The sequence below is a fragment of the Ursus americanus genome, chromosome 18 (genome assembly GCF_024610735.1).
Source record: "Ursus americanus isolate L20-20 chromosome 18, mUrsAme1.1.p, whole genome shotgun sequence".
NCBI lineage: Eukaryota > Metazoa > Chordata > Mammalia > Carnivora > Ursidae > Ursus > Ursus americanus.
Window position 1 is genome coordinate 36,161,431 of NC_142144.1, and position 15,682 is coordinate 36,177,112.

Consider the following 15,682-nt stretch of genomic DNA (forward strand, 5'->3'; position numbering starts at 1 on the left):
GGGTAGGGAGGGAATTGGATTTCCTCACCTCCCCAGGGATGGGGCTGAGCCAGGTGATATCATAATGGGCAGTGCCCATCCTAGAGGGGGAAGCAGGGTGGGGTATGAGCAGGAAGGTTGTGAAGGAGGGCAGCTGAGAGATCCTCCATAGGAGGGCGTCACAGCAGCTAGGGGCACTGGCCAGGCTGGAGGTGTGGGCTTTCTGGGAGAGGGGGTGGTCACTGATGTCTTACAGGAGCCCTTGGTAGGTAGAGCCCACCACGGCATCCCCTAGACCTCACTATGTTCCTCTTCTCCCGCAAGACCAAGACCCCCATCAGCACCTACAGTGACTCCTACAGGGCTCCTACCTCTATCAAGGAGGTCTATAAAGACCCACCTCTGTGGGCCTGGGAAGCCAACAAGTTTGTGACGCCGGTAAGTAGAGGCTGGGTGGGTGGGCAGGCAGGCCAGAGTGTATGGTCATGTGTGTCTGAATGACTGGTAGTGTGTGGTTGTCATTATGTGTTTGTAATTATTTGTAGCTGTGTGTGTGTGCGTGTGCATGCACGTGCACACGCATGCATGTATGTATTTTATTCATTTGCCTAGGCATGGAATTTATAATAATGTATAAAATAATACAAAATTCTGCCCTCATGGTGCCCTCCTACTCCCCCAGGGTAGGAGTGGAGAGAGACAGATAATTATCAAGAAATAAACAAGTTTTAGAAATTATCCAAAATGCTGTATAGGAAATAAACAGGGTAATGGAAATGGCAAGTAACTAGGCAGAGCTACTTAAATAGGGAGGTCATGGAACACCTCTCTCTCATGGTGACACTGAGTAGAAACTGGAAAGATAAGAGAGAACTAGCCCCGTGAAGAGCTGACAGAATAGGGTTCCAGGCAGAGTGATCAGAAAATGCAAAGGCCCTGAGGCTGCCTGTGGAGTATGCCAGAAAATGTGCTATTGTCATGTTTTCATGCATATATATCATAGTCTTCTTGTGTCTGTATGTCTGTACTTGAAGATGAGGGGCCAAGTGGGTCTGTACAGCTTTCACAAAATGGAGACGAGATCTGTGACTCTACTTGTAACTCTGCCAAAGGGAATTTATCTGTATGTACCATCCAACAAATGGTGAGTATCTGCATGTGCCAGGCACAATGCAGATACAACAACGAAAGGCCAGGCTGTGCCTGTGAAGAGCTCCCGGCAGACAAGTGAACAAAATAGGGTTGCCCAGTGGATGTACTGATACAAGAGCTGGAAAAGGGAGAGCATTCCTGGTTCTTGAAGGGCAGGGCTACTAGGACATCCTGATGGTGGAGGCTTCCAACAGAAAGGAGTCAGGGGAGAGGGGAGCCTAGGGAGAGGGGTCCACCAGGAATTAATAACTGGAGCAGAGGGAAAGGCTAGCCCAATGGTGAGAGGAGCCACAGTGGGAAGAGATTGGAGGGGCTGAGGCTCAGGGCAGGAAGCCCAGTAAGGTGGTGAAGGATAAGGGAGGAGGGTGTAGATGAGAGATAAGGAGAGACTGTGGCAGTGAAAAGGGAATTTTTTGAATAGGAGAGAATTTTTTAAATAGTGTTTATAATTATGAAATAAATATATGCTCAATGCAGAAAATGGGATAACTCAGAGAAGCACAGAGAAAAAAAGGCCTCTGATCTCACTACCCAAATTAACCATTGTTAATTTATTATTATATGCCATCTTAGGAAGCAAACATTTTTTATGAATATGGCATTACATTGTATACTAGCATTTTGGAATCTTGCTCTTTGCATATAACCACATATCGGGTACATTTTTCGTGTGTGAAAATATTCTATAATGTCACTTTAATGACTATGGTGTTTTATTTTACGAATGTACCAAAATATATTTAAGGAATCTTATTGGAAATTTAGATCATTTACAAAATGTTGCTAGTATAATCATTTGCGTACATCTGTAGACATCAACTATTTCCTTAGGATAAATTACTAGACATGAAATTTTTGGGAGAAAGGATATGCACACTTCGAAAACTTTTGTATACACTTCAAATTGCTGTAATAAGGGTTATAACAATTTACATGCCCACCAGAAAAATACGAGAGTGCCTGCCTGCTTTTTGACATTCATTCAATAGGAGGGAATTTTAAGAGTAAATCAATAGATCCTGGTAACCATCTGGGTATAAAGAAGAGAGGAGAGGTTAGCATGACTCCTGGGTTTAGGGCTCTGGCAACTAGAAGAATAGTAGTTTGGAGATTTGGAATTGCAGATTAGAAAAAGATTTAGAGTTCATTTTGGGACAAAAATATTTGAGGACTTAACAGGAAATATCTGGTAGGTCGCTGGATATACTTATCTGAAGCAAAGGGAAAAGGGTTGGGCTACAGATAACAGATTTTGAAATCATCAACATACAGGCAGTAGTTAAAGTCATAGGAGTGTATGAGATTGCCAAGGAAACATAAGAAAGAGGTCAAGGATGGCCTTTGGAAAATACAGATTATTTAAGAGGTAAGTAAAGGAAGAAAAGCCATAAAAGGAGACAGGGTGATAGGATGAAAATCAAAGAGAAACCAATAAAGACAGCATTATAGACAAAGGTCAGTGTCAAATGTCAACACAGACATGGATCTCTTGGATGTAAGAACCCTTAGCAATCTGGCCAGACAGCTTCAGTGAGTGGAGAGGAGTGAAAGCCAGACAGCAGTGGGATTATGAATGAAGGAAAGGCTTCTGCTTCTGGCAGTATGCTGATCTAGAAACTCTCAAGGACTCTCCTGCTTCAAAACAACTAAGTCTTGCATAAAAATTATTTTTTTTTCTGGACTCTCATGGAGGTGAATGGTAAGTATACTTAGGATGCCCTGAGAATGAATGCCAATATCAGCACTACAAGCAGGAGTTTAAGCCTTAAGTGAGGTGAAGAAACTAAACCTTAAACTCCAAAATGAACCAGAAAGTTTAGTGATCTCTGGCTCCCTGCCCCCACCACAAACATACGTGTGCATGTACACAAACACACACGCATACACAGTGAATGTGTATCCTTTGTAGTGGAAAATAACCTTAATGTAGGTTTCCAGGTATCCTTCAGAGTAAGGCCAATCAAATCTGAGTTCGCAATAAGAGATATAAGCAAACCACCATATGACTGTCAGCAGAAACAACGAACAACAGACTAAAACCTCCAAGGACTTCAGATATTGGAATTAACAGTTAAGAATACAAAATAATTATCATGAATTTTTAAAAATAAAGTGAAATCATCGACATGAGCAAGCAACAAGTGATTATATTTTTGAAAGACCAGACAAATGTAAAAAAATGAATAGAAAATTTAGAAATAAAAAAATATAGGTGTTAAAACCAAAACCTCAGTAGATGGGTCAAAGGGCAGATTAGAGTGTCAGTGAGATGACACAAAGAAATGGAAAGGCATTCCTTGCTCATGGACTGAAAGAAAAAAATATTGTTAACCTCTTTGACATTGGCTGTAGCAACTTTTTTCTAGATATGTCTCCTGAGGCAAGGGAAGCAAAATCAAAAGTAAACTATTAGTCTGTATCAAAATAAAAAGCTTCTGCATGGCAAAGGAAACAATCAACAAAACTAAAAGGCAACCTACCAAATGGGAGAAGATATTTGCAAATGATATATCTGATAAAGGGTTAGTATTCAAAATATATAAAGAATTTATAAAGCTCAAAACCACCCAAAAAACAGATAATCCAATTTTTAAAATGGGCAGAAGAGGGGCGCCTGGGTCACTCAGTCACTTAAGTGTCTGACTCTTGATTTCGTCTCAGGTCATGATCTCAGGGTCGTGAAATCAAGTCCCTCATTGGGCTGTGTGCTGGGTGGGAAGCTTGCTTAAGATTCTCTCTTCCTCTCCCTCTGCCCTCCCCCATGCTCTTTCTCTCAAATAAAATAAAATGGGCAGAAGACATGAACAGATATTTCTCCAAAGAAGATATACAGATGGCCAGCAGACACATGAAAAGGTGTTCATCATCACTTACCAGTAGGGAAATGCAAATCAAAACTACAAAGAGCTATCACCTCACACCTGTCAGAATGGCTAAAATCCACAACACAAGAAAACAACAGGTGTTGGTGAGGATGTGGAGAAAGGGGAACCTTCTTACACTGTTGGTGGGAACGCAAACTAGTACAGCCACTCTGGAAAACAGTATGGAATTTCCTCAAAAAGTTAAAAATAGGACTACCTACAATCTAGCTATCTCACTATTAGGTATTTACCCAAAGAACACAAAAACCCTAATTCAAAGGGATACATGAACCCCTATGTTCATAACAGCATTATCTACAATAGCCAAGATATGGAAGCAGCCCAAGTGTCCATTGATTGATGAAGGGATAAAGAAGATGAGGTATACATATATATGTGTGTATATATATATATATACACACACACATATATATATATATACACATACACGATGGAATATTATTCAGCCATAAAAAGTGAATGAAATCTTGCCATTTGCAACAACATGGATGGAGCAAGAGAGTATAATGCTAAGTGAAATAAGTTGGGCAAAGAAAGACAAATACCATATGATTTCACTCATGTGGAATTTAAGAAACAAAACAAATGAGGAAAGGGAAAAAAGAGAGAGAGACTAGGGGTGCCTCAGTGGCTCAGTTGGTTAAGCATCTGCCTTTGACTCAGGTCATGATCCTAGAGTCCTGGGATTGAGCCCCATGTCAGGCTCCCCATTCAGCAGCGGAGTCTGTTACTCCTTCTCTCTCTCTCTGCCCCTCCCCTTGCCCATGCACTCTCCTTCTCTCTTTCAAATAAATAAATAAAATCTTAGAGAGAGAGAGAAAAACCAACAAACAGATTCTTAACGATAGAGAACAAACTGATGGTTACCAGAGGGGAGGTGGGAGGGGGGATGGGTGAAATAGGTGATGGGGATTAAGGAGTGCACTTGTGGTGAGCATTGGATGATGTATGGAATTGTTGAATCACTATATTGTACACCTGAAACTAATATAACAATGTATGTTAACTAACTGGAATTAAAATTTTAAAAAAGAGTATTAGTGAAATGAAAGAGTGAAAGAAATTTCCCAGAATGCAGCACAGAGACCGAGTGGTTAAAAAATATGAAAGAAATATTAAGCAATATGAAAGACAAAAGGAGAAGATCTCATACACATCTACTCAGAGTACCAGAAGGAAAGAGCAGAAAGGGGAATAGGCATTATCCGAAGAGAAAAAGTCTCCAAATTTTCCAGAACTAATGAAAGAAATGAATCCACAGATATAGAATAAATAGAAGGAATTTCACACATAGGTACCTCACAGTGGAACTGCCCAACACCAGCTTAAGAGATGACCTTAAAAACAGGCAGAGAAAAATTGTTTTCAAAGTGTCTTCTTTTCTTTTTTCTTTCTTTTTTTTTTTTTTTTTAAGATTTTATTTGTTTATTTGGGAGAGAGAGAGCACATGAGCAGGAGTGGGGCAGAGGGAGAAGGAGAAGCCGACTTCCCACTGAGCAGAGAGCCTGACGCAACAGAGGGCTGGATCCCAGGACCTGGAGATCACAACCTGACCCGAAGGCAGACACTTAACTGACTGAGCCACCCAGGCACCCAAAGTATCTTTCTTTCAATAACAGAAGAAAAATAAAGACATTTACAGGCAAACAAAATGAAAATGTTTATTACCATCAGAACTGTAATAAAGGAATTTCTAAAGGATATACTTTGGGAAAAGGAAAGTGATCACAAAAGGAAGGTCTGAGATGCAAGAAGGAATGGGGAGCTAAGAAATTGGTAAACGTGAGTTAAATTTAAGCAACCAATGTCAATGGAAAATAGTTAACAATATCGGATAAGTTGTATTTTGGAAAACAGTATCATGTAAGATACAAGGGTAAGAAAGGAATACAAAAAACTTATTATTCACAGACAATACAGTTGTGTACATAGCATCTACAAATTATTAGAACAAGAATTTAGAAAGTTGGGTGAATATAAGATAAAAAGCCAATCACATTTCTTAACCTCAATAGCAAATATTTAGGAAACATTATTTTATTTTTTTAAAGTTTTAATTTATTTATTCATTTTAAGTACTCTCTACACCCAACATGGGGCTCAAACTCATGACCCTGAGATCTAGAGTCACATAGAATATAGACTGTTCAATGGGACAATTGGTTATCCAGATGGATAAAAAGAAAACTGATCCCTAACTCACACCAATAGCAACTCCTGACAGATTAAAGACTTAACTATGGAAAGTAAAACTATTTGCTTTTAGAAGAAAATATTGGACGTTATCTCCATTACCTGAGAGTATGGCTATATTTCTTAAACAAGTCACAAAAGTACTACATAAAAGAAGAGATTAATAAATTCACATATGTTAAAATTAAGAACTTCTTTTCATCAAAAGACACTATAAAGAAAATAAAGATACAAGCCACAAACTGAGAATATATTTGCAACATGTAATTGACAAAGGATTAGTACATAGAATATACAACTATAATTTTCTGGGTTGAAATTAAACCTATGTATTTTGACTCTCTCCTGAAACCCTCTAAAACTCCTGTAAATGGATATTTGACACATAAACTCACAAGACTAGTGAGAGAGAAAGGACAATGGCTACAAAATTTCAGAGGCTAAAAAGTACGATCAATAAATAGTACCTGAGAGCAGATCTGAGAAAGTTGAATCCAAAGCCAGCAGTGGGAAACACAAGACGTAATTCAAGTTAAAACTGCAGAATTTTTGGGGCGCCTGGGTGGCACAGCGGTTAAGCGTCTGCCTTCGGCTCAGGGCGTGATCCCGGCGTTATGGGATGGAGCCCCACATCAGGCTCCTCTGCTATGAGCCTGCTTCTTCCTCTCCCACTCCCCCTGCTTGTGTTCCCTCTCTCGCTGGCTGTCTCTAAAAAAAAAACAAAACAAAACAACAACAACAAAAAAAACAAACTGCAGAATTTTCAAAAAGGCTCAGGAATTGATAATACTAGGCTTCTCCGGAACTGAAGATAGGACAGGACCACAGCTAAAATAAGGATGATTTGAAAGCTGTTTAAGAAGCAGTTAAACCAGGGCATCTGGTGGTTCAGTCAGTTAAGCGGCTGCCTTCGGGTCAGGTCATGATCTAGGGGTCCTGGGATCCAGCCCCTCAACTGAGCCCCGTATCACATCAAGCCCCGCATCCAGCTCCCTGCTCAGAGGGGAGTCTGCTTCTCCCTCTGCCCCTCCCCCTCCCACCACCTCACCCCACTCATGGGCACGCTCTCTGTCTCTCTCTCAAATAAATAAATAATATCTTTTTTTTTTTAAAGCAGTTAAACCCACTAATCCCCTCTTCTATTCCATGCCATGGGGTGACTGCCCGCCTCATCTCTGCAAAACTCAGAAGGCTAATTTTTTGGCAAGGATCTCAGGACTGGGGATACCAGGCCCAGCTGAGGGCACGGTACCATACTGAAAAGAGGTTAACCTCCACCTACCGAATGCCAACCCCCCCCCCCAGTACCCCTCTTCTCCATAGATTCTCAGAACACTGGCAGCCAGGCCACTACCCGTAGGCCAAAGACTGAGAGGCTCTTCTGAAGGATCTGATCAGCCCAAGAGGGAAGACCTACAGATACTGACAGAATTTGACAAAAATAGTTTAGCCAGACCATCCTACAATGATGCTCTAGGTTGACAAAGCCCACCCACAGCTCAAAGCCTCCAATAAGCTTTTTTTAGTCTCCTACTCATAACCATGAGCAGACAATCAAAGATACAGACATCTGAGGAAAGCCTCTAAAGGGAAAACTGATGATGTCTATGAGTTCTTCTAAGTGACAGGGTGTGCGTGTGTCTATGTGTAAAGGTCAAGAGAATGCCAAGTCATGCGGCTCTTTCACCCATATGGAGTATGACTGTGCAGGATCTGCCCACAAAATAAAACCTCAGCTGGGCACAAAGATCCAACAAACTCCTCAGCTGAGGGGCTTTCAGGGCAGTAGGGGCACCAGGTCTTATCTTGGCCAAGAGAAGCTTTTGCCCTTTAGATCATTAGAGGGAAATGTGGGTAGCAGTGGCTCCATCCCAGCACCTTGCTGCCCACTATGAGGAAGTCCTTTCTAGTCTCTGACTTTGCTGGGTGTCCCACCCCTGTGACCCAGCTGCCTTTTCACACCAGCTGCTTGCAGCGATCTATTGGTTTATAACTAACTTGGCATTCTTCCATCAGCTGAGGACAAGGGAGCTCCAGAGGTAGGTCTTACTCAGGAATCACACAGATCTAGCCCAACAAGGGATTGAAGGAGATAAGACAAGGTAAACCCCAAGAAACAGAGGAACCAGGGGCTGAACCAAGATCAGGAAAAAGGTCAGGGTAGGATAAGAATGAGGGCAAAGAGAGTGTCAGGGTCAAGGGTGATATTGGTGTCAAGATCAGAGCCACAGTAGAATCAGGGTCAGGAAGGAGTCAGAGAATTAGATTTTAAATTAGGTGTCCCTCTGGCCCCATCCTTCATCCCCTTCAAGGTGCCAAATTCCCAGAGCGCACTCCCTTCCAAAACATCTGCGTAAGGTAGCTGGATCCCAGGGCCTGCTCCCAGATAGCACACAGTCTGCAAGAAAACAGGAACACCCAGCTCTGCCCTTAAAGAGCTCCCAGTCAAGAAAAGGACAGAAATGAGAACATCAGAAAAGCACTCTGAGGACAAATGCCTGGCTGTAAGCCCTAGCCTTGGATAGAAAGAAAGGAAGAAAGTGTGATTCAAACAAAGAACAGTGCAGAGGGGCCAAGACTGGCATGGGGATCCCTCTGACATCAGGAGGACACCCAACTGGGCTGACTTTCTCAATAGGGGCTGGATCTGAGTCCAGCAAGACACCAAGGCTGGGGCCTTTATGCATCTAGTCAGTTCCTCTCCTCTTCCCTTGCCCAGGGCCTGACTCAGACCATGCAGCGCCACGTGGATCCTGAAGCCCTGCAGAAGATGGTCAAATGTGCTGTGCAGGACTACAGTTATAAGGGTTCTATACCAGGCCACCCCTACTTTCCTGAGAAATACTGGCTCTGTCAAGAGGAAGGTAGGACCTCACCCCTTACCTACCCAACAATGACCCCACTCAGAGATTTCAAGAATGACCCTTAACCTCAGCCCAACTTGAATTCTGGCCTCCACCCTGATCCCATACCAACTTTATCCCCACCCACCCACCCACAATCTGGGCTTCTCCAATCATCTCCACTCAAGCTTGACTCCCAACCACAGGACCTGACACTAACCCTGACCCTGGAGGAGGAGATCCAGGCCCTGCCTTTTGGGAGTTTCCCATTTTTGCCAAAGAACTGAAAGAGGCCTGGGTCCTTTCCCTAGAGAGATGGAGGGAGTATTAACTCTTCCAAACAAATCCCTCCAGGTATATTCCAGGGCCATCTTTTCCCATTTTTTTAGTGACCCTGTTCCATCAGTTTCTCCATCTCTCCAGCATCTCTCTGCCCCACCACACCTCTTTCCCCTTGACCTGGAGCCTTTTCTAACCCCTTCCTGCCTAAAAATTCTCTTTTGCTCCTCTCCTTCACAGCCAAGATTCTTAGAAACATAGTCTATACTCACTGTCTCTACTTCCTCACTCCTTGTTACCCCTTATGAGAAATTATCTTTCCCACTTGGTTAGGTGTTTGTGACGTCTCACTGTACATTCCGAAAGAACAGAGTCTTGTTTTATTCACAGCTGTGCCCCTCCATCTAGTATAACCAGGCCTCATAAGTGTTTATTGAATTAATTGATGATAAATATTTATCCAATTGAAATTGGGAGTCTGCAGCTCCTACATCCAAACATTTAAACTGCTCTTGTGTAGTTCTAATTACCACATCCATGGGACTCTTCAATCTTTACCTTTTGAGACCTACACTATCCATTTCACTCTGACCACTCTCTACTTCTTGATACTCCTTCCTTCCTTAGCTTCTCTGATGCCTCAATTTCCTGGGTCTCTTGTCCCCCCACTCTGGAAATGTGGGGTTCCTCAGGGTGCTAATCTGAGCTCTCTTCTCTCTTTACTCCTCTCCTGAGACCATTTTATGTAACCGGTGTTTTAGCGGACAACTCTTAAGTCTTTATTTCTACCCTTGACCTCTCACTAGAATTCTACTCTCCATCTGATTATGGTCAACTTTACCTGAATTTCCCCCCAAACACCTCAAACTTAATATGTCCAACTCATCAATCCAGAACTCCAAATTCCAGCACCTGCCCCACACATATACACACCTGCTCTTCCTCTAGGGCTCCCAGACCTCCTTTCCTGGTGTCTTGCACATGTGTTCTTTCAGACTGTTAGGGTAGTAGATCATGGAAGGTCTTCAGAACAGACTTAGATGACTGGGTGGGTGGGACTTTGGAGGATTTTAAGTAAGGAAATGTCTTGGTCAGATTTTCTTTTGTGAAAATCTATGTACAGATTGGATTGTAGAATTTCAAAAGGAGGTAGGGAGGTTAGTAGGCCAATAGTAATAATAGTTTTCTATGTGCCAGGCATTGTTCTAAGTGTTTTACATGTATTAACTCATTTAAATCTCACAACAACCCTATGAGGTAGATAGTACTATTACCCCCATTTTAAAATTGAGGAGGCTGAGACACAGTGAAATTAATTAATTCGGTCAAGGTCAGACAGAGCTAATATTTGGCAGAGCTGAGATTTGAACCCCAAATGTCTGTGAAGTCCATTCTATTAACCACGACATGATATTGTCTCCTCGTTAAGGCACTACAGAGATACAGGGGTAAGATCATGGGGGACTAGAAGAGGGAATAGAGTTAAGTGATTTTAAGGAGGCAGGATAAGCAAACTTTGGAACCTGGATGTGGAAGAGGAGAGGGAGGAAATAGGAAGAGGATCCATTTTCAGGTTGGCTGATTCAGAGAGGGTGGTGCGAGGATGCAGTGATCAGCTCAGAGGATCCAGACCCCACTCAGAAACTTGCCTTAGGTCAGAAATGGGCTGCATCTCAGTGTCTAAATCTGGGGCCAGGCTGGGCTTGACTGGCCTGAGGGATATTAGTAAGAGTCCCGTTTTGTGCTGGGGCTCAGAGGAGAAACATCTAGGGGAACCCAGATCCTGGGGTAGAATAAGGAGTAAACAATGTCTTGTGTTTCCACCCCTCTGATCAAATAGAGAAATGGAACCCATACTACCTATGCGGTGACCGGTATAACATATGGAGGATGGGGCCTTACAACTGCACCGGCTGGAACAAATATACCACATGCCTTCCCCGGCTACCTAAGGTATCTACTGTCTCCCTCCACTTCTAAACCACAGGGACTGGTATTTCACCATTAGTTCCTCATCCCTTTCCCACCAACAATGCTCCAGGGCTCTTTCTCAAGTGTGAAACTAGGATTTGCATTTTCTAGGAGACAAAGGAGTCCAGGAGTGGAGCTATATGAATAGCTCCTGGGTCCCCTGGATCCCAATCTCTGGCTGGGCCCTGTGGGGATACAATGAGTGTGCACTCCCTGACTTACTCCCTTCCTGAAGCTTGCCACCTGGCCCCTTCCCACGTGGTCTGGCTAATGAGTCTACCTGCTCCACTCTCCCTCCTTTGTGATGTGAGCAAGGACAAGAGAAGGGAGACCCAGGCCACCAGTGACAGTGCAGATAGAGGAGAGTCTTTCAAGGAGATAGGAAGGAGCCCAGCTGCAGGCCCAGGCCAGAGGGAAGAGGAAATTTGAGAGGATGAGAGGCCAGAGCAGAGGTTCTTAATTGTAGCTGATGGCTGACCTCGGGTTAACTGAACTCTTTTGCATCAGAACTTCCTCAAGAATCAGGATTTTTCACAAGTCTTCCAGGTGATTCTGATGGGCAGGCAATATTATAATATTGACACTACCTCTCCCCAGTTAGAGACACTCCAAGGCATAACTGCGCAGAATCAGCTAGACAAAGAGAGGTAAAATCAAAGGCGAACGCTGAGGCAGGGGTGCCAAAGGCCTAGGTCCAGACCCCATCCCCCTATAGCTCCATTTCCTTCCCTTCCCATCCCCCCGCCCCCAGGAGGCGGAGTAACCGCGTTGCCCGGTGACAACCCTAAACACTCAGAGCCTGGGAGAGTAGGGGAGCTTCGAGTGGGCGGGAGAAGACACGGCCTGGGACTGGTCTGGTGTTCAGGGACCTCCAACAGGAGGAACTCTTCCGGGTCAGCTTGAGGTAGCATGTGTGGCACTTTCAGGAGGCCGGAATGGAGACAGCTGTTCGAGGAATGCCTTTGCAGTGCCCTCCTAAGCCGGAACGACTCAACGCCTACGGTAACAGATGGTGGGGCAGTAGTGGGGTAGACCAGAAGAACGGTGGGATGGGCCCTGGGGGATGCGGCAGAGGTCAAATATAGAAGGTGTAACCCTGACTCCTCTATCTGTCCCTGTTTTTGTTTCCATCTCTTTCTATCTCTGTCCCTGTCTCTTCCCTCTCCTGTAACGCTGTATCTGGGTCTCCCCGGCTTGGGTCCGCGGATGCAGAGCGTGAGGTGGTGGTGAACATGTTGAACTCGCTGTCACGCAACCAGCCGCTGCCGCAGATCACGCCCCGATGCGGGTGCGTGGACCCTCTGCCCGGCCGCCTGCCCTTCCGGGGTTATGAAAGCCCTTGCTCCGGCCGCCACTACTGTCTTCGTGGGATGGACTACTACACCACCGGAGCACCCTGCACGGAACGCCGCTTCCGGCCTTTGTGCACAGAGCAGCCGACTGTAAGGTTCGCAGGGCCGCTCCCGCCTTAAGCAAGCCCCGCCCCCAAGAAGCCCCCCGCGCCCCCCCCCGCCCCCGAGTTCAGCCTTACCCCAGCTGTGCGCGCTCCATCCCTCACCAGTTCCAGCTCTTCCCTGCCTCTATGCCAGATCCTGCCCCGCCTCCCACCGCCTCAATCCCCTTACTGGGCGCTGTCCTGTCCCGCCCTCCGGCCCCGGGGCCTGAGCTGACCCTGAGACCGAGACCGGAAAACCCGCACGAAGATTCCCCCAGGTTCCCGGCCCTGTCGGTCCTGAACTGGGCTCAAGGTCAACCTGGCTCTGGAGGCCCCGCCAGAAAGTTTGTTTTTTTTTTTTTTTTGCTTGTTTTTTGTTTTGGGGGGTTTTTTTGAGGAAGAAACCCCACACACCAGTCACATCCCCTTCCCACACCTGGTTCCCTACGTGGACACCCGGCCCTAGAGACGCAGGTTCTAGCCTGTGGAGTGCCATGTGTCCTCAAAAAAGAGGCCTCTATTCTTGGGTCTCAGGTCACCGTCGATAATGGGCAGGGTCATTGCCGGGTGTTATGTGAGCAAGGAAATGCTAACCGCATTACCGGAGGAGTCCTGGCCTTAGAGCCCCGCACCACCTCTGAAGGTAGACAGCCTAGCGCATTACTGCTAAGGAAACTGAGGCCCGAGCGCTCAGCTGCAACCCAGACTGCCGCGCAACCACCTTCCTGCACCAGGTGGCAGTCAAGGCGGGCGGAGCCTGGGAGAACTCCGAAGTCCGCGTGGGTTTAGAGAGCTTGCGGAGGAAAGAAAGGGGAGGAGGAGGGAGTCCTAGATCCTGCCCCTACCCCACGGTGATTCCCTCCCCCTTCCCCAGGCAGAAAGTCTGATTAATTGTGCGAGGCGGAGTCTCATCAGTCACAAGGGCAGGGGGGAGCGAGAAAGTGCCTGAGCCTTAGAAATGTCGTTAGTGCTGGAATAATTGCCCTCCAATGGAGAGGACCCGGCGGCTCCCAGCTCTTCAACGACTGGAGCCCTATCCTTGCCAGAGTCCAGCGTACTCCCACAGCCCAGCCTGGGCGGTGGAAACGAATCCTAATGAGGATAGGGACTTTCGGGTATCCTCCCAGGGGTGACGCTTGGATGGGGTCTTGAAGGGCCAAGAGGCCTGAGGGGAAAAGCCGGTCAGAGTCTTAATCTGGGTTTTGAGGCCCGACCTCTCCCTGCCCACCACTTCCTCCTCCAGGAGTGTATCGCCCTACGAGCACCGGTCCGGAATGCAATGTGCTGTCATAACTCCCCCGCCGTCGTACTACCCTTGTCCGAACCTTAGGTAAGTCCGGCGCAAACACATGCAAATGGCATTTGGCGCAGGGGGAAACGCGGGGACGAGTTGGGGCGGGAACTGTCCGCTGCGATGCACTGACTGGAAGATGCCACCAGGGGGCGCTAGTGTCATGGGTCGTCGAAAGCTGGCAAGGGAATAGAGGACCCTCTATGAGAGGGCGCTGAGGCTGGCCTCCAAGGGTTACAGGTTGGCAGTGGGGCTCAGAGTCAAGAAATCAGGGCATTAGGTTCAGGGCTTGAAGTAAAGGAAAAGAAATTAATGTTAGTGAGCCAGTATTGGGAATCCGAAATTTAACAGTAGAACCTGAGGTCAGGAGGTCAGTGTTGGAGCATGGCAATATTAGGGGCAAAATGTTGGGATATGATTAGCTTTGAGAATTGGAATCAGACCTATGAGGGTCCAAAAGGGCTAACCCATTTCTCCCCACAGATGGGACACAAGTCACTTCAAGAAGACTGGTGGCCCCCAGAGAAACAACTATGTCGTCCACCCTGAGTTTGTGTCTGAAACCTATCCTGACTGCTACTGCTGGTAGAGCCCAGGCTGGCGGGGCCAAGGGGGCTGAGCAGTAAATAAACTCTTCACCCCAAAGGCCGCCTCCTTCATCCTTACCCCACAGGATCTGGCAGTGAGGAGCCAGTCACTCAGGCCTCTGCCAAACCCAACTGAGGTGCATTTTCTTAGTCATCCTTGCCCCGAGTGCCCTCCTGACATAACAATAGCTGTGTCCTCCCTCCACCCAAACTAATGGGTCTACCTAGCCATGCAGGGCCACCCCAAGAGGGCCCTCCAGCTGACATTTGTTCAGTATCCCCCAAACCTAGATGTTCCCTCCCCCCTCCCCATCTCAGTGGATACAGTCTTACATTCTGCAGTCAGAGACTGTCCCTGTACCCAAAGTTCTTGATCTCTGCTCCCAGAGTCTCCACCACAGCCCTGACAAAGTCTGTGTTCTGACATCCTTGCTGCCCTCCTTTACCCAAGCCCAAGGGTCTAAAACATAATTTTGGAGGGTGTCATAACTAAGAGATTTCCAATTACAAAGCAAACCCTGTTTCTCTGTCCCTCCAGAAATAAGGGGTTGGTTGTTCTGGAATCTCTGGGATCTCTAGTATTTTTTCACCCAACTCCTCCTGGGAGCAGAAGTATGGCGGGGCACGTCCACTACCTCACAGCACGATCATTTCTAACGGTGTCACCACGGGGTGTGTGTTGCATGGTGAGACCAGCGGGCACACTGCAAAATACGAGGTCCCCAACCTCAGACACTACTGGTCTGGTCCGGTGGGAACCGACAACTTGGGCCTTCTGGCTGGTGGAACTAGGCCCCTTCCGTGGGGTCTTTGATTGGATCCACCCTGCACTGAGCCTCTATGATCCTCCCAGAACTCCGCTGCCCTTTTTCTATATGAGAGAACTTTTTCCATGCGGGAAAGTTTTTCCACAGTGAGAGCTAGTGAGAGCATTATACCAAAATGGCCTCCACCTGCCCAAATCTGGAGGGGAAGGAATCCCAAGAGCCAACCCTGCCACTTTACCCTGCCCCTCGCTCTTCCTCATACACATCCCAAATTTAGCCTAGAGGTGCGAGAACCCCAAC

The 15,682-nt window shown here is 46.2% G+C and overlaps 1 protein-coding gene across 2 annotated transcripts; it reads left to right on the forward strand.

The window, feature by feature from the left end:
- The first annotated feature begins 191 nt into the window (after positions 1 to 191).
- SPMIP6 (sperm microtubule inner protein 6) lies at positions 192 to 14,661 on the forward strand. 2 transcript variants are annotated; one of them, XM_045780505.2, is made up of 7 exons: positions 192 to 417; positions 8,929 to 9,073; positions 11,172 to 11,284; positions 12,229 to 12,304; positions 12,515 to 12,749; positions 13,981 to 14,067; positions 14,512 to 14,661. In XM_045780505.2, the coding sequence occupies exons 1-7, from the start codon at positions 283 to 285 to the stop codon at positions 14,615 to 14,617; spliced, it is 897 nt and encodes a 298-aa protein (XP_045636461.2). In that variant the 5' UTR covers positions 192 to 282; the 3' UTR covers positions 14,618 to 14,661. The 2 variants fall into 2 exon arrangements, with proteins under 2 accessions (XP_045636461.2, XP_045636460.2); XM_045780504.2 differs by lacking the exons at positions 192 to 417; positions 8,929 to 9,073; positions 11,172 to 11,284 and having other exon boundaries at positions 12,149 to 12,304; positions 12,515 to 12,744; positions 14,512 to 14,639.
- Positions 14,662 to 15,682: the final 1,021 nt, after the last annotated feature.